Genomic DNA, 19,585 nt, shown 5'->3' with positions numbered 1-19,585 from the left:
TCAAGAGAAAATAATGGCGTCTCCAAAATAATGATTTGAGGTTTGTGGATTTTTGTTTTTTAAGGGGAGGTGTTTGTGGGAAGATGAACATCTGTAAATGGTCATTAGTAATAGTACCTACCTCCTAGAGTTTTATGGATAAAAAGAAATAATATTTGTAAAGCACCATGTAAATGTTAGCTATTATTTGGTTTAGGTCAATAGCAATTATTTCTTTTAAATTGCCTCTTGTTTTTGATATGTAGCTTCCTTTTCCCACTCTACCCCCACCATCTCACTATTCTCTTTTTAATCCACAAGGTTTTTTCACTAACACTACTATTTTTGGAATATTTCAATAGATATTTATATTTCTTATGCTTTCTTGACAAAGTTTCTTGTAACTCCTGGGATTATCTTACCACAAGTTGGGAACTTCTGATTTAGTGAATTTAGAGAGTTACCTGAGACACAGAGATGTTTAAGTTGCCTTTCTGAGGTCATAGCTAGTAAATGCCAGGTATGAGATTTGAACCTAGCATTTCCCAACTCCAATTCTAGCCCTGTGTCTACTATCCCAGACTTCTTATTTATTATTGTAGAGATTAATTAATGGAAATAAATTTTCTTTTGCCTCACATAGATTTTTAGGTAATTTTGTTGTTATTCACTTGTGTCTGACTCTTGTGACCTTGTTTGTGGGGTTTTTTTGGCAAAAAAAAGTGCATATTTAATGGATAGATTAAAACATAGTCATTAATTATCCTTATTAAGATTGTAACTGATATCCAAGTCTTAGGCTTAATTCTTCAAGTCACTCACTACTCTACCCACCCACCTTCCCCTACAGTTAGTGTGTGCTCAGTTTGATTAACAGAAAACTAATATAGTAGTTGGAGTGGGGATAATTTCATTTTGTTTATTGATAATTTCATTGTGATTTCATTGGTATGAGGAACTCCTAGGTGAGGCCATTCCCTTTACAAATAAAGGTCAACATCTTTTCTATAACTTAACGGCTTAGTGTTATCTAAAGTACCAGAAGTTTAAGTGATTTGCCAAGGATCACATAATATAGGTCAAAAGCAGGACTTGAACCCAGATTTTCTGGCTCTGAGTCCAGCTCCCTAATCACTCTGCTATGGTAACTCTGTTCTTAATACTTATATAACTAAATATAATTAGGATGGTAAATCTTTGCAAAGAAAAGTCACAATACATTCCAAAGTGAAGTATAAATTTGCTTTTATTATTTGACATTTAAGGTGGTCTATATAGTCAGTTTTCTAGGCTTTATTCATCATGTTGTTCTTGGTGGTTTTTCCTTATTTTCTTTTTCTTTGAAGATAATGTCTTTCTTCTGAAGCTGGCAAAAGTTAATCTAATTACCATAATTATTACATATCCTTTTATTTTAGGGCTATCTTTATAGTTCAGCATTGCAGCTACATGGAGTGGAAATGAATCAAGATTTTTGCCAGCTGCAAGAAATGATCATTGCCAAATACAAATTTGCTGATAGGATAAAGGTACTCAATGCTATTTTTAGTTAATAACCATTTCTTAATCTTTGTGAAAGAGTCTCTACCCTCAAGGATATTACATTATTTAGGACACAGCATATACTCATAATTTGAATAAAAAAAATTTAAATTAAGTGATATAAAATATGAAAATACAAGGTATTTTGATGGGGAAGGGGCACCATCAGTTGAGTTTCCTCTTGAGCTGAGCTTTGAAGGTGACTAAAGATTCTAAGAGATAGAGGTAAGGAGTGCATTCCCAGTATGGGAAACTATAGTCTCTGCAGAACACAGAAAAATAAGAGATTGACAGCCAAGTATATGGAACAGAAAGAAAGCATTTTGGCTGAACCAAAGAAGACATGGAATGTGGGGACGGGGGGGGGGGATGATACACAAAGATTTATAAGGTAATTACTACATGCCAGGCTCTTTGCTAAGTTCTTTACAAATATTTATTTGAGCCTTACATCAACCTTGGGTGATAGGTACTGTTTCTATTTTATAGTTGAGGAAACTGAGGCAGGTAGAATTTTAATTAATTGCCCATGGTCACACAGCCAGTAATGTCTGAGGCTGGATTTGAACTCAGTTCTTTTTTCTCTGGGCTCATGGCTCTATCTACTATATCATCTAACTGCCATCAAATGTAATATATAATAAAAGGTGGAAAGGTAGGTTGGAACCAATTTGTGAAGAGCTTTAAATGCCAAAGAGAGACATTTGTATATCCTAATAGTTTTATTTCTGCATATGTGTGTGTGTGTGTGTACACCTACATATATGTATAATTAATATACAGCAACAACAAAGAGGTGATAGTGAGACACTGGAGTATATCAAGCAGGGGAGTGTTAGATCCACAAGTACTTTAGGAGTGTCTTTTTGGCAGCTTTGTGGAGGATGAATTAGAAAGAGAATAGACTTGAGGTTTGGAGACCAATTAGACTATTGAGTTAGTCCATGACACTTAAATTATTGTGTGAGTAGAGATATGAAGGTAGATGAGAAAGGTGCTGTAGTAGAAACCTGGACAAGTCTTGACAAGTGAAAGTGAGAAGTCAGTTATTACTCTGTGGTTTCAAATCTAAGTGATTGGAAGGATGGTTTTGCCCTTGATAGTAATAAGAAAGTTTGGTAAAGGGATTATTTTAGGGAAGAAAGATAATAAATTCTGTTTTAAATACATTTAGTTTGAGGGGTCTGTGGGATATCCGGTTTGAAATGTCCAATAGGCAATTGGAAATGCAGAAGTGGAGCTCAGGAGAGAGATTGGATTTGGGAGCCTTCAGCATAAAGCTGATAATTAAATCTATGGGAAGTGATGAGGTCACTGAAAGAGAGTATAGAGAGAGGATTGATGAAGAGGCCCAGGATAGAATCCTGGAGTTATATTTACAGTTAAGGTAAATGATATGGATGATGGAATTGTCAGACAGTAGGGGAACTAAGAAGAGAGCGATATCTAGAAAATGCGGAGAGAAGAGAATATCCAGAGCGTGTGGTCAATGGTATCAGATGCTGCAGAAGGAGGATTGAAAAGAGGGCATTAGATTTGACAATGAAGAGGTCATTGTTAAGAGAGAACAATTTCAGTTGAGTAATAATGTCAGACGCCATATATTTGTTCTAAACCCTAATATAGGAAATACTTATAGCCATATAACTATTAATAAAGTACAAATAAATGGTGTAATATTATTTTAAGACACAACTTGGAAAATAAAAATTTAATTAGCATTGTGCTCAAAATTCATGATCTAAATATAAAATAAACTCAAAGAACAAAAGTGTTTTTCTTTAAATTCAGATATTCTTTTCTTAAAATATTCTTTCAGTTGCTATGTAGTGCCATTGTATCTTTTGAATCTTAGAATTTAAAAAAATAATCTAAGGATATACTGCTTGTTATGAAAATTTTTATATTACATTACTATCTAATATTGTTTTAGGCAGTAGGATGCAGTGAAAAGAATCCTGAACTTGGAGGTAGAGGGCTTAGTTCAAATTCTTGGCTTTGCTTGTGTTACCTTGGGAGAGTCACTCTCTAAGGGAAAGGCTGCTTGGCCTGATTCCTCATTTGGAAAATGAGATGGTTGGAACAGATGACATCTAAGGTCTCTTCCAGCTCTAAATCTTTCTGTAATACCTGTCACACCAAATAGAAGCCACTTGGTATAGAGGGTAGAGAGCTGACCTTAAGAGTCAGGAAGATTTGGATTCAAGTTCCACCTCTAATTTATACCAATTAAAAATTGCAAAGCAATTACTTATCTACATTGGTCAGGGAGTTCTCCATATCAGTAAAATCATGGTCAAAAAGTAAAGTGAAACTAGATGTGAAAGTTTTGTTGGGTGAAGAACAGTAACAAAGAGTGGAGGGGGATAAATTCCTAAGCCTGCATGACTGAGAAAATGGAAGTGTTCTCAACAATAATAGAGGAGTTTGGAAGAGGCATGGGCTTCAGGGGAAAAGTGGTGGGTTCTGTTTTGGACACATTGAATTTTAGATGACTATTGGTCATCCTGTTTGAAATATCTGTTAGATATGATGAAGGGCTGGAGCTCAGAAAAGAGAACAGGACTAGATATATAGACATAGAAATCATCTGTATTAAAATGACAATTGAACACATGGAAAGTGAGTGGATCAAGTATCCAAGGGGAGAGTGTAGCCAACAGTGTGGCATGCTTCAGAAAAGTATGGAAAGATGAGGACTTAGAAGAGGCCATTGGGTAAGATGGTAGAGTGCAGAGCAGTCTAGATCCTTCACAAATACCCCGGGGGGGCTTAGAAATATACCAGTCTAAAAAAAAAGAAAAAGTCACCTCTAGATTCCTCACCAACTCCGGAATCCAGCAAGGGACCCTAAAAGTCCTGAGACCCAGGAATAGTCAAACCAAAGAGTAAGCAGATGGGGCAGTACATAGCCAGACCTAGGAAGTTTCAAGTGGTCCATTGCCTAAGCAATGTCCCTGAAACACATGTATGGTTTTAGGAACTCAGCCAAAGAGCCTTAGAACTTTCTGGGTAGGTCTAACATGAAGACTAATGGCCAGAGCCCAGCTGCCAGAGAGTGGGCCTAAGGAAAATCCAGCCAAAGTATTACCCTAATGCTTTGATGGGATCCTAGTGCATGAGTAGTTCCTGAGCCTGATAGCTTGTGGGGAAGAACTTCAGACAGACCTTGCAGTAAGGGTTGGTCCTCTAGTCAAGTGGCAAGAGGGATCCGTGGGTTCCTTGAAGGAAGGGCCAGGTCTGACTCAATATACTCAAGACCAGAACAGGTTCTGCCTGCGCAAATGTAGCTCACTCAGCCTAGTTCCTAAGGTGGATAAGATAAGCAAATCCAGGTGAACTCCTTAGTTTGAAAGATGCCCAGGGGTAAATCCCAAGGAAAATAGCAACTCCACAACAACTCCAGGTAAAGCTCTGTCTGCCTCAATTTCTTCTAATGTAAAATGGAGATAATAATAGCACCTATCTCTCAGGGTTAAATAGGATAATTGTGAAACATTTAGCACAGTGTCTGGCATATAGTACGTGTTTAATAAATGCTTATTTCCTTCCCTAAGAAAGAAATGGCTTCTTAAAACCAACACCTTTTAAGAGTCATAAGGAAAGGTTAAAATGATATTCTGTGGGTGGGTTTGTTCTATATTAATGGTCTTAGGAGAAAACAAATGGGAAGGATGTGGGATTATGTATATTGGGAAAGAAAGGACGAAGACATAGAAGGAAGTTAATATTGCATTATAGAGGTGCATTAGATAAAGGATTTATAATCGTGGAGGAATGAGTAGGAGGAATAGGTATCCCATAAACCTCGTTTTCATCTGAACTGAAAAAAAGAAAATTGAACAAAATTAAATCTAGAGATTTCAGCATAGAAATGAATTAAACTCAAAAGGGAAATAGGAGGAGTAGAGAAACCTAAGAGGAAGAGTAGGGTAGGTAAGGCCGTAGTCTCAAACTCAAATGTTGGAGTGAGGAACATGAAAAGTTGACATGAAAGTGGTTTTAGGGATGGAGTTGGGAAAGAGAAGAGCTACATCTGAGATAAAACAAGTTGTTATATTTATAGAATGAAAAGTTTCAGGCAAATTCCCTCTCTTCTACCACCTTCCTATTTGTAAAGAGATAGATAGGAACAAAGGAAGTTAAAATTACAAGAGTACAGGATAGAGGAAATATACAATAATCATAACTGAATAAACTTAAACTATGTAATGAACTTAACTATAAAATGAAAAAGATAAAGTAGATCTTAAAACAATTCAGTAATATATTGTTAATAATAATAATAGGTGATAGATAAATGTAAGTAGCATTTATATAGCAGTTTTAAGTTTGTAAAGTACTTTACACTTGTTATCTCATTTGAATCAACAACCTGGGCAGGTAGGTGCATGTTGTTATCCTCATTTCACATGTGAGGAAACTGGGGCAGCTAGGTGGCGCAGTAGGTAGAGTACTGGCCCTGGAGTCAAGAGGACCTGAATTCAAATCTGGCCTCAGATACTTGACACTTACTAGCTGTGTGACCCTAGGCAAGTCACTTAACCTCGTTGCCTAGCCCTGTCCAAAAAAAAAATGTGAGGAAACTGAGGCAGACATAAGTTAACTTCTGTGACTTGCCCAGGGGGGGTCACACAGCTAGTAAGTGTCTAAGGCCAAATTTGAACTCAAGTTTTCCTCACTCCAAGTCCTGTGCCCCTTTGAAACACAAAGATTCAATTAGACTTAAAATGTGGGACTTCAGCTGACCCTAAAAAAGTAGGAGTAGCAATCATGATTTTAGTTAAGGCTGTAGTAAAGATAGATAAGCGATAAGTAGGAAAAATTACATTATGTTCAAAAGCATTGTGGATATTAACAGTATTTAAAATATATGTACCTAATAAAATAATATCTAAATAGTTAAAAGAAAAGTAAATCAAAGTAAAATGAGCAATAGTAAAACTATAATAGTAGTGGGAACCTTAATGTACCCCCCTTCAGATCTAAACAAATCTTACCAAAAGAGAAACAAGAAAGAATTAAGGACCTGAATAGAACTTCAGAAAAATTATAGATAACAGATGTATGGCAGTAATTGAATTGGAATGGAAAGGACACATAATAAGTGCTTAATGAATACTTTTTCATTTGTTCAAGCTTGGAAAGGACATGATTAAAAATGACAAAGTAGATGGCTAAATTATTTTCATATCTTCAGGGTACTTGGATACTTAATATTTCCATACTTCACTATATACAACGTAACCTGGCACCTCTTAGGCACTTAATAAATACTTGTTGAGTGATTCTGAGTATTCTAGCCAGAGGTGCAGATTTCAGCCAAACTACTCCTCATTTTATGTATCTCTTGTCCATGTCCTTCCATAAATCCTTCACAGGCTGTCCATTCAGTGTGATCCTTCCTCTGTTTCTTAACAAAAAGAGGGCACTAAGTGAGCTGTCCATTTGCTTTACCTCTTGTTTTTATCTTAATAGGTCTACTTCACTTTCTAACCATAGACCTTTTTGTTGAGCTTGTCTGAACAACTTTGTCCCAGTACATTACAGTAATATGATACAATTTATTTGTGCTGATCGTATGAGACGGTGTTTTTTTTTAAGTGACCCACAATTTTGATTTTAGGCTGTGAAATTCCATTATGCTTAGCCATCTAACATCATTGAAAAAATAGGTCAATAGACCCATGATCTCATTCATATGGATACTTTATCCAGTAATGCAAATTGTAATCCATTCATATCTATCCATCCTAAGGGACTGTTTCTGTGTCGTATCATAATTCTCCTCGGGGGAGCCATCAACATACTGGACCAGGTCTTCTAGATCTTTTTCACATTGTGAGCACTACTAGCGTAGAACGTAGGCCATCTGTTAAACCTCACTCTTGTGATGTGACCTATCATTTTTTTCCAAGCATACATTCCTTTACTTTCCTGCACATTTCCTCTTTTGTAGTGTGTTGAATCAATATTGTTAATAAAAGTCATAATAACTGATTGAATATATTACACACATACAAATAAAATAAGTTGGTTTGCCAAATTTTCACCAGTTGATATTTTAGCATCTAAAGAGTTAATCTTCCCATTTATATTAAAGTCAATATGCATTTCCATTTGATTTAGTTAAGATACTGCCCACTTCCATCAATCCATCAAACTAATGCCTATTGCCATTCCAGTTATTATCTTGTCTGTGATATAGGTTACTGACAGATTTTTTGTTTCTTACATGAACTCATTCTGATCTTCAGGTGCATCATGCAAATATATGTACTCAAGCCTCCCTTCTTCAAAATGCTGATGTTGTTATAATGAATAATGTCTTTGAATATTTTCTTGACAGATCAGAACAAGCCAGGTATGTTATATATTTAAAAAATCAGTTCTCACAGTATATTTAGTTTTCAGTTTACAAAATATCTACATTCTGCATTTCTCTTGGTCTATTACTTTTAAAGATAGCTTGAATTGTGAATATATTTTAATAGAATAACTTGTTATGTAAAAACATGCTTTATGTATATACAACTTTTAATGTGTTGCATCTAAAATGGATAAATTAAGTGTAGTATTTGAACGAGATAATGTGTTTCAGTGATCTGTATATATTATTTTGATTTCTAAGAATGGGCTAATTCCCAATGGGATCTCACCCTCACCTTTCCGTGTCTGTTTTCTCTGCTATAACTACACACACACACACAGAACTTTGTCAAGTCCATAAGAATACAAGTCATTCCCTAATTGATATATGGTTAAAGAATACAAATAGGCAAAGAATATGAAAAGGCAGTTTTCTGATGAAGAAATCAAAACAGTTTATAGTCATATGAAAAAAAATACTTTAAATCTTTATTGATTAATCAATTGCAAATTAAAACAATCTTGAGATATCATTTTACTTCTGTCAGATTGGCTAAAATGATTGAAGGGGAAAGTGTCAGATATTAGAGATGTGGAAATGTGGAAAAATTAGGATGCTAATTCACCGTTGGTGGAATAGTGAACTGATCCAACCATTTTGGAGAGCAATCTGGAATTATGCTCAAGGAGTTATTAAACTGCCTATGCCCTTTGACCCAGCAATGCCACTCTTAGGTCTGTTTCCAAAGATGATTAGGGGAAAAGAACCTACATGTTCTAAAACATTTATAACAGTTCTCTTTGTAGTAGCAAACAACTGGAAATTGCAGGAGTACCCATCACATGGGTACTCTGAACAATTTGTGGTATATGATCATGATGGAATACTACTGTGCTGTAGAAAGTGATGAGAAAACAAGGATAGACTTGCGTGATATAATGGAGAGTAAAACAAGTCAAACCAAGAGAATTTTGTATACAGTAACAGCAGTGTATTTTAAGAACAACTTTGAACAAATAAGTCATTTTGACTATTACAAATACCCAAATTAACTACAAAGGAACTATTAAGGAAGATACTATCTGCGTCCAGAGAAAGAAGTGATAAATAGATGTATGTATAGAATGATTTTGCATATTTTCATATTTGGAGCTAATGTTAGCTGTCTTTAGTATGGGGAGGAGGAGTAGAGGGAAGATATGAAATTATTTTGAACACTTTCTAAAAAGAAAAGCACCCAAAGGTCAGACAGAACCAGGAAAGAAGTGTTTTAATCACATACTAAAAAGAGTACAAAGTCAGAAAGGTTGTTTTAAGTCATTGAGTTTTCAAGAATGATTTGCAAAATATGAAGTATTATTAAGTCTTTGCATTTTTAAACTTACTAATAGGTAGCCACACCATTACATCAGTCTTTAAGAGTAAGAAATTACAGGGTTCATGTTGTACTGGAAATTGAAAAGAATCAGTTTTTAGAAGAGACTTACTTTAAATCTTGAAGCATTGTTGATGAAATTTATAAGTAATATAGCAGTGTCAATAATGAGGTCTGCCTCATTTTTTAAATTTCTGTGTCATTCTTGTGATTGTAGAAAGTGAAAAGGTGTGCATGACATAACACAAATTATCTGGGCTCTCACTGCCCCAAGGCAATCTTTTTACACTCTCCTCAGTTTATTTCCCCACTCCCCGCAGTAGCTATTCTAAACCTCTTCATCCCTTCTGAAGCCTCCCATGGCACCTCTTCTTAACTATAGCCCTCACCTCATACTTAAAAAAAAAAAATTAAGACCGTATGCCAGGGTATTTGTCTCCCCTTCTTATTTTATGTCACTCAGACTTCTTCTTTCATGCCTGTCTCAGATGAAGAAATGGCCCTTCTCCTTGCCAACACAAACTGTTATGTGCACTGTCATTACATTCTGTACCTGCTTCTCCAGCAGATTGCTCTTTTTATCATCCCGACTCTATCCAGTATTCAGTTTCTTTCTTTCAGCATGTTTCTCCCCCTACCCTTTAAAAAACCCTTCACCTAAATCTACCATCCCTGCTGTCCGTCATTCTATATCTCTCTTCCCTTTTTTTCGCTAAAGTTCTTGAGAAGGACATCTACATGTGGTGCTTCAGATTCCTCTCCTCTCATTTGTTTCTAAATCTTCAGCAGTCTGGTTTCTGACCTCATAATTGAACTGATATTGCTTTCTCCGAAGTCACCAATAATCTTTTAATTACCAGATCTAATGGCCTTTTCTCAATTCTCAGCTTTTTGACTTTTCTGCAACCTCTGCGACATTTGGTCACTCTCTTCTTTTGGTTATTCTTTCCTCTCTATAGGTTTCTGTGACAACTTTCTCTTGATTTTCTTATCCATCTAATCTATCCTTCTGTCTCCTTTATTGAATCTTCATCCAGTTTACTCACATTAACTATGGCTTTCTGTTGGGGTGTGTGGTGTGTTCAGGGAATACTAGTACTTCTGGTGTGAGGGCTGTTAAATCCTTTTCAGGGCTGTTTTCCACTTTTGGTGTCTACCTGAATCACCCAAATCTCATCTGTGGTTCCATGTAGCATGCACTACAGCCACATCCTGGTAAACCATTTTGGCAGATGGGCTAAACCAGGTTAAGGGTAACTGAGGGGTCTCAAACCTATTAGTGAATTAAGGGAGTGTTTACCCCAAGCATGTGAAGGAATGCTCCAGTGGAATGGGGCATATGAGAACAATTTATTCCAACAGCCGTGAAGGCAACTTACACAAGTGCTGTGGAATGCTTAGAGCTTGGTTAGACATTGAAGATGCTAAGGTGATCCACTGCGTCCTGAGCCTTTGCCACTAATCTTGGCTATTATCTTGCTACTGGACTTTGATGACTCTGGAAAAGAGAATGAGGCTGCTGACTTTGGGCATCTCTGCCTCACTTAAATCAAATTTGTATTCAAGTCAAAAGACATCACTCGTACCATTTTACCATTTTTACCTGTCTCTGAGTCCTGTGGTGACAGGCAAGTGATGAAGCAGCTGGTAAGGCTACACTGGGAGCTGTAGTCACAACCCTGCACACAGGCAGCCCAGGCCATAGGTTCATCATCTCACTGGAAGCAGCAGTGGGATTTGTCAGCCACCTGGGTCTCTAAGCAGCCCTTTTGAAGGACTGTGCTGCTAACCTCCTGGCATGAGGAAGAGGCTAGAAAAGGTGTCCTAAAAATTGTCTGCTTTCTCAAACCTGGCCTGATTACTGTGGCAGGTAGGGATCCCACCCTGCAGTCAAAACACAATAAAATTGTACAAAAACTTCTGTAAAGATGATTCTGCTCACCACTGGTACATGGAATGTGCACGCACTTATAGGCAACACAAGATCCAGTCAACCTGAAAGACAAACAACTCTTGCTGCGAGAGAACTCATCAAGTATCACTTCCAGATAATGGCCCTGAATGAAACAAGGCTGGCAAATGAAGGACAGCTTACTGAAGCTAGAGCTGGGTACACATTTTTCTGGAGTGGCCACAGTGAAGGGGAGCACCGTGAAGCTGGTCTAGTTTTTTGCGATTACAACTATCCTAGTCAGCTATCCTGGTCACTACCAAAAAGATTGAATGACAGGCTCATGACAACGTGATTGCCACTTGCAGGAAAACACCACACCACTATCATGAGTGCGTATGCTCCCACTATGACAAACCCTAATGAGGTAAAAGAAAAATTATATGCAGACCTGGACACCCTCATCATTAATGTGCCAAAAGAGGACAAGCATATAATTCTGGACACTTTAATGCTAAGGTAGGCTCAGACTACCAGGCATGGCAGGGAGTCCTTAGGAGGCATGGAGTTGGAAACATCAATAGCCAGTGTCACTTACTGCTGAAGAATTGTGCGTCTCATGACCTTCTCATCACCAGCACTGTCTTCCAGCCACCTAAATGCAATAAAACTTAATGGATTCAGCCTCAGAGCAAACATTGGCATTTAATAGACTAAGGAGAAGAGACAGATAGGATATGAGAGTAATTAAGGCAGTGTGTGGTGCAGAGTGCTAGACTGATCATAGACTTATCCTTTCCAAGCTAAATATTCACATTTAACAAAAGCAGTGGCCCCAAGGCAAAATGACTACCAGAAGAATTAATGTCAACAGATTAGAGAGCTTCCCTGAGTGGGAATAGTTTATTGCTAACTAGGAGGGAGAGATGAGTCAACACACAGCAATAGTGGAGCAGAAAAGGAGTGGGCAGCTTTCAGAGATTTTGGTGTACAGCACTACATTTGCTCATCTGGGTTAGAATACTTACAAACATTGATGAAAATGATGGGAAAATTCAGAAGCCACTAGATGGAAAACGAGAACTGCACAGTGTTTACCAGCAGGAAAATTCGTCCATCTCTAATTAGGCAGCATTTAATTCTATTAAAAGTAAATTTAAAAAAAAGTCAAATTAAGCTTAGAAACATGCAGCCTTCTTGGCTCAGTAAGAAGGCATATGAAATTCAGTTTTATGCTGATAGTAACAATCCAAAGCACCTTTATGATGGCCCTGAAAGCTGTATATGAGCCAAACACCTATGGTGTATCTCAGCAACTCAGCGCTGATGGACTCGCATTGATTGGCAATAAGAACATGGTCCTAGAGAGATGGGCTGAACACTTCCAAAGTTTTCTTAACAGACTGTTATCAAGCAATGCTGAAGTCATTGACCATATTTACTTCAGATTGAAGTCAATCCTTCCCTAGTTGAAGTTCCAACTGAAGAAGTTTTGAATGCCAGTAGGCTCCTTTTGTGTGGCGAAGCATCTGGTGCTGATTCTGTTCCAGCTGAGATTTACAAGATCGGGGAATCCCTTGCTCATATAAAAGCTGACTAAAATTTTCTAGGTTATGTGACAAGAGGAGGCTATCCCTCAGGAGTTTAAGGACATATCCATTTCCCAGGTAAAGAATATAGATTGTCCTGTGACAATCACAGGGGGAAGAGGAGATGTTTCTCTCAGTCATTGCTGGCAAGATTCTTGCCAGAGTCCTTCTGATCCTTCACCAGGAAGATGGTCATCTACCTGAGAGCCAATGTGGCTTCAGAAAGGTGTTTGCTGCCCAACAACTCCAGGAGAAATGCCAAGAGCAGAACAAAGGTCTGTATACAGTATTTGTAGATCTGACCAAGGGCTTCAATACAGTCAGTCATAAGGGCTTATGGAAAATAATGTCAAAATTGGGTTGCCAGAGAAATTCGTCAGTATTGTATGTCAGTTTCATGATGGCATGCTTGCTTGGTTTTTGGATAATGAATAATGCCCTTGTGCTTTCCCAGTCACCAGTGGAATGAAACAAGGCTGTGAGCTTGCTCCCATGCTTTTTAGCATGATATTTTCAGCCATGTTGTCAGATGTCTTGAGGATTAACGTGGCATCAAGGTCAGCTACTGCACTTATAGTGAATTCTTCAACTTGAAAAGGCTACAAGCCAAGACCAACGTAGAGGCTTGAGTGTTGGTGCATGATTTGTTTGCAGGTGATTGTGCACTCAATGCAGCCTCTGAAGCCAACATGCAACAAAGTATGGATTGTTTCTCTGCTGCTTGTGCTAATTTTGGCCTAACAACACCAAGAAAACACAGATATTCCATCAGGCAGCACCACACCACTCATGCAAGGTTGGTTATAGCAAATGGAGAAGTTTTGAATGTGCACATCAATAATGAGTTTGACACATGCATTGCCAGAGCTAGCTCAGTGTTTGGGAAGCTTTGAAGGAAAGTGTGGGAAAGAAGTGGTATTAAACTGAATCCCAAAATGAAGGACTACAGAACTGTTTTGCTGACCTCGTAGTTGTATGCCTGTGAAACCTGGACAGCATACCAGTGCCGTGGTAGGAAACTGAATTGCTTCCGTTTGAGTTGTCTTAGGAAGATTGTGATGATCACTTGGCAGCATAAGATACCAGACATTGAGGTCCTTTCTGGAGCTAAACAGCCAGGCATTCAGACTTTACTGCAGAGAGTTCAACTACAATGGGCTGGCCGCATGGTCCAATGCCAAATGTACACTTGCCTAAAAGACTATTTTATGGAGAACTCACACAGGGGAAGCATTCACACAAGGACACTCTCATGATCTCTCTTAAGAACTTCGGAATTGATTGTGTGACAGGGTATCACTGACACAAGACCACCTAGCATGGTGTGCCTTCATCAGAGAAGGTGCTATGCTCTGTGAGCAAAGCAGAATTGAAGTATCAAAAGAAATGAGAGATGCACAGATTTAAAGAATCCACCCCAGATGGTCACATGGACTATCTGTGCCCAATCTGTGGTAGAGCATTCCAAGCTCATATTGGTCTGATCAGCCACAGTCAGACACATTGTAACTTGACTCTTAACATAGTGATGTCGTTTTGGTCTTTGTATTGCTGAGAAGAACCAAGTCTGTCAAAGTCAGTCATCTTATAATGTGGCCGTTACTGTGTACAGTGTTCTTTTGGTTCTGCTCATTTCACTCTGTATCAGTTCATGTTAAGTCTTTCCAAGTTTTTTTGAAGTCCGCCTTTTCATCATTTCTTATAACACAATATAATTTCATTATATTCACATATCACAGCTTGTTCAGCCATTCCCCAGTTGATGGTCATCCCCTGAATTTCCAATTCTTTGCCATCACAAAAAGAGCTGCTACAGATATTTTTGTACATGTACGTCCTTTTCCCATTTTTATGATCTCTTTGGGATACAGCCCTAGAAGTGGTATTGCTGGGTCAAAGAGGATGCACGGTTTTATAGCCCTTTCGCTCCAAAATGGTTTGGATCATTTCATAACTCCACCAACGATGTATTAGTGTTCCAGTTTTCCCACATTTTCTCCAGCATTTATCTTTGTCCTGTTTTGTCATATTAGCCAATCTGATAGGTGTCGTGTGGTACCTCAGTGTCATTTTGATTTGCTTTTCTGTAATCAGTAGTGATTTAGAACATTTTTTCATATGACTATAGATAGCTTTAGTTTCTTCTTCTGAAAACTGCCTGTCCATATCCTTTGACCATTTATGAACTTGTGTTCTTACAAATTTGACTCACTTCTCTCTATATTTTATTTTATTTTATTTTTTTGGATGGTAATGGGTTTCAGTTTATTTTTTTTTAATTTTTAAAAATTTATTTATATTTAGTTTTCAGCATTCACTTCCACAAGATTTTGAGTTCTAAATTTTCTCCCCATCTCATCCCTCCCCCCACCCCAAGATGGCATGCATTCTGTATACCCCTTCCTCTAATCTGCCCTCCCTTCTATCTCTCCTCCCCTTCTCTTATCCCCTTCCCCTTCTATTTTCCTGTAGGGCAGGATAGATTTCTGTACCCCATTTCCTGTATTTCTTATTTCCCAGTTGTATGTGAAAACAATTTTTATAACTTGTGTTTTTTAGAACTTTGGGTTCCAAATTTTCTCCCTTCCTCCCTCCCCACCCACCTTCATTGAAAAGGCAAGCAACTTAATACATGTGTAGTCATGCAAAACACTTCCATAGTAGTCATGTTGTGAAAAACTAAGTATATTTCCCTTCATCCTCTCCTTCCCTCTGTTGATGATTCTATTCTTTCTTTTGACCCTCTCCCTCCTCAGAAGTTTTTGTTTGCTTCTGATTACCCCTGTATCATCCTCCTGCTCTCTTGTGCCCTTTCCCCTTATTTTCCTGTAGGGTGAGATAGATTTCTATACCGTATTGAGTGTGTATGTTATTCTCTCCTTAAGCCAAATCCTATAAGAATAAGATTCACTCATTCCCTCTCACCTTCCCCCACTTCTCCTCCACTGTAAAAGCCTTTTTTTGTCTGTTTCACGTGAGATAATTTACCTCGTTCTACCTCTCTCTTTCTCCTTCTCCCAGTATAATTCTTTCTCACCCCTTAATTTTATTCTCCAGATTATCACCCCTTTATCTTCAACTCCCCCTGTGCCTTCTATCTGTCTGTCTGTCTATCTATCTATCTATCTATCTATCTATCTATCTATCTATCTATATGTATATACATGTAATTTTTTCCCTTCAACTGTCCTAATACTGACAAAGGTCTCAGGAGTTATAAATATCATCTTTCCATGCAGGAATGTGAGCAGTTCAACCTTAATAAGTCTCTTATGATTTCTCTTTTCTGTTTACCTCTTAATGTTTCACTTGAGTCTTGTATATGAAAGTTAGATTTTCTATTCAGCTCTGGTCCTTTCATCAAGAATGCTTGAAAGTCCCCTATTTCAATGAATGACCATTTTTTTTCACCTGAAGGATTATACTCAATTTTACTGGGTAGATGATTCTTTGTTTTAATCCTACCTCCTTTGCTTTCTGGAATATTATATTCCTTGCCCTGCGGTCCCTTAATGTAGAAGCTGCCAAGTCTTGTGTTATCCTGATTGTGTTTTCACAGTTCTTTCTGGCTGCTTGCAATATTTTCTCCTTGACCTGGGAACTCTGGAATTTGGCTATAATATTCCTAGGAGTTTTCCTTTGGGGATCTCTTTCAGGAGGTGATTGGTGGATTCTTTCTATTTCTATTTTGCCCTCTGGTTCTAAAGTATCAGGGCAGTTTTCCTTGATAATTTCTTGAAAGATGATGTCTAGGCTGTTTTTTTGATCATGGCTTTTAGATACTCCAATAATTTTTAAATTATCTCTCCTGGATCTGTTTTCCAGGTCAGTTGTTTTTCCAGTGAGATATTTCACATTGTTTTCTATTTTTTCATTCTTTTGGGTTTGTTTTACAGTGTCTTGATTTCTCATAAAGTCACTAGTTTCTAATTGCTCCATTCTAATTTTTAAGGAAGTATTTTCTTCAGTAAGCTTTTGGACTTCTTTTTCTTTTTGGCCAGTTTTGCTTTTTAGGGCATTCTTGTCCTCATTGGCTCTGTGGACCTCTTTTGCCATTTGGGTTAGGCTATTTTTTAAGGTGTTATTTTCTTCAGGATTTTTTTGGTCTCTTTCAGCAAGCTGTTGACTTGTTTTTCGTGATTTTCTTGTATCACTCAGTTTTTCCTCTACTTCTCTTACTTGCTTCTCAGAATCCTTTTTGAGCTCTTCCATGGCCTGGGACAGATTCATATTTTTCTTGGAGGCTTTGGATGTAGGAGCTTTGACTTTGTTGTCTTCTTTTAGTTGCATGTTTTGGTCTTCTTTGTCACCAAAGTAAGATTCTGTGGTCTGACTCTTTTTGTGAGGTTTGGTCATGATCCCAGCCAATTACTTGAGTTTTAAACTCTTTGTTAGTGTAGGGGTCTGCTTCCAGGGTGGAGAATGTACTGTCCCAAGGTTCAGGGGTTTTGTACAGCTGTTTTCAGAGATACTTCTAGGAGCCTGTAAATTTTCAGTTCTTTCAAGGTGGAATGATCAAGGTTGAGGTGTTCACTCCTTTCCTGGCCTGTGCTCTGGTCTATGAGTGACCACAAGCACCCTTTTCTTTCTTGGAACTGTGAGGAGAATTTCTTCTCCACAGCCACTACAAGTGACACCACACCAGGGCTCCTCTTTTCCCTGGGACTGTTACCCAGAACTGTGACTCAGATCCAACCATGGGCAAAGCAAGAGAATTCTGCACCAACAGAGAGATCCCTGCAATCTCCCTCTGATCAGCCATTCTTTTCCCCCTCAGTCTGTGGGCCAGAAGCTTCGGAGGCACCTGCTGCCCCGGGGCCATGCTCGAGGACTGGCACTGGGACCAATTCTCTCTCTCACCGCAGACACTGACTTTTCCCACTGACCTTCTAAGTTGTCTTTGGCGTTCATGGGTTGAGAAGTCTGGAAACTGCCACAGCTGTACGTGATTCAGTCCTCTGAGGCCTGCCCTGCCTGTGTACCCACATGCCGAACTTAGCTCCTCTCCCAGCCCAGTGTGATACACCCTTCCAGTCAACCATCCAGGTTGTCTTGGGCTGTAAATCTGCCTCACTGTGTCCTCTTGTGGGTTCCACCACTCTAGAACTTGTCCAGAGCCATTTTTTATAGGTATTTGGAGGGGTTTGGGGGAGAGCTCAAGCAAGTCACCGCTTCCGCTCTGCCATCTTGGCTCCACCCCCCCCACATATATTTTAGAAATGAGGTGTTTATCAGAGATACTGGTTGTAAAAATTCTTTCCTAGTTTCCTGTTTCCCTCCTAATCTTGGTTGCCTTGGTTTTGTTTGTGTAAAAACTTTTCAGTTTAATGTAATCAAAATTATCTACTTATATAAAACTTCCCATAAGAACCACTTTTGCTGCATCCCATAAGTTGTATGTTGTCTCATTATTGTCATTTTCTTGGATGAAGTTATTGTTCCTGTGATTTGTTGTTTGACCCACTCATTCTTCAGGATTAAATTATTTACTTTACATTTAATTTTTAGTCTATTTTTCCATGGCCCTTTATTAAATGTAATTTTTATGGTCTCATGATCTGAAAAGGATGCATTTAACATTTCTGCATTAGATTTTGAGGTTCTTATGCCCTAGCACGTGGTCAATTTTTGTGTAGCTTCCACCATATACCAGCGAGAAAAAGGTATATTCCTTTCTGTCTCCATTCAGTTTTCTCCATAGGTCAACCGTATCTTTTTTTTTTTAAAAAAGCAGTTGGGATTAAGTGACTTGCCCAGAGTCACACAGCTGGTTAGGGTCCATTGTTTGGTCTGAGGCCGGATTTGAACTCAGGTACTCCTGACTTCATAGCCAGTGCTCTATCCACTGCACCACCTAGCTGCTCCTTATATTTAACTTTTCTAAAATTCTGTTCATCTCCTTATTTTTGTTTATTTTGTAGTTAGATTTATTTAGTTCTGAGACAGGGAGGTTGAGGTCCCCCATTAGTATAGTTTTGTTGTCTATTCCTTCCTGGATCTCCTTTAACTTCTCCTTTAAGAATTTGGATGCTATACCACTTGGTACATATGTGTTTAGTAATGATATTACTTCATTATCTATGGTACCTTTTACCAGGATGTAATTTCCTTCCTTATCTCTTTTAATTAGATCTCTTTTTGTTTTTGCTTTGTCTGATTACTACCCTTGCTTTTTTTTAATTTTAGCTGAAGCATAATATATTCTGCTTCAGCCTTTTACCTTTACTCTGTGTGTATCCCTCTGCTTCAGATGTGTTTCTTTTAAACAACATATTGTAGAATTATGGTTTTGAATGCTCTTTGGTATCCATTTCTGTTTTATGGGAGAGTTTATCCCATTCACATTCACAATCATAATTACTGTCTGTGTCTTCCTCTCTATCTCTCTCTCCCCCTTCCCCCTTTATGCTTTTTTTCTCTCCTTTCTCCCTTTCCCTCTTCAGTAGAGTTTTACTTTCGACTACTGCCTCCCTCACTCTGCCTTCCCTTCTATTAGCCCCTTACTTTCCTTCCCTCTTACCCTTCTGCTTCTTTCCTCCCTTCTATTCACTCCCTCCCTTTTCTTTTCCCTTTATCCTCCTACTTGCTATAGGGCAAGTTAGATTTTGATACCTGATTATGTTAATCCCTTTTTGAACCAAATCTGATGAGAGTAAGATTCATACAATGCTCATCTCTCTCCCTTCTTTCCCTCTACTGTATTAGGTTTTTATGCCTTTTCATGTGATGTAATTTATCCTTGTCTTCCTCTTCTTTTTCTAGTACAATCCCTTTTAATTAGATTTTTTACCATCATATCAGTCAGCTTATACACCATGCGTTTTGTTTAAGTATATTTC

The 19,585-nt window shown here is 38.1% G+C and overlaps 1 protein-coding gene across 5 annotated transcripts in view; it reads left to right on the top strand.

Annotated features, from left to right (window-relative positions):
• Positions 1-19,585, top strand: part of LOC110211803 (uncharacterized) — a 56,411-nt gene that overhangs the window by 25,906 nt on the left and 10,920 nt on the right. For all 5 annotated transcript variants that reach the window (XR_002325500.2, XR_002325499.2, XM_020991394.2 and 2 more), the window contains 2 exons: positions 1,398-1,508; positions 7,779-7,885. Coding sequence is in view for 3 of the 5 variants with exons in the window: in XM_020991394.2 (XP_020847053.1) it covers positions 1,398-1,508; positions 7,779-7,885 (218 nt within the window). In the remaining 2 variants the exon portion in view is untranslated. The remainder of the gene's footprint in view (positions 1-1,397; positions 1,509-7,778; positions 7,886-19,585) is intronic.

Source organism: Phascolarctos cinereus, unplaced genomic scaffold, assembly GCF_003287225.1.
Source record: "Phascolarctos cinereus isolate Bilbo 61053 unplaced genomic scaffold, phaCin_HiC Scaffold_2;HRSCAF=192, whole genome shotgun sequence".
NCBI classification, from domain to species: domain Eukaryota; kingdom Metazoa; phylum Chordata; class Mammalia; order Diprotodontia; family Phascolarctidae; genus Phascolarctos; species Phascolarctos cinereus.
This window is presented reverse-complemented; position numbering and strand designations above follow the sequence as displayed.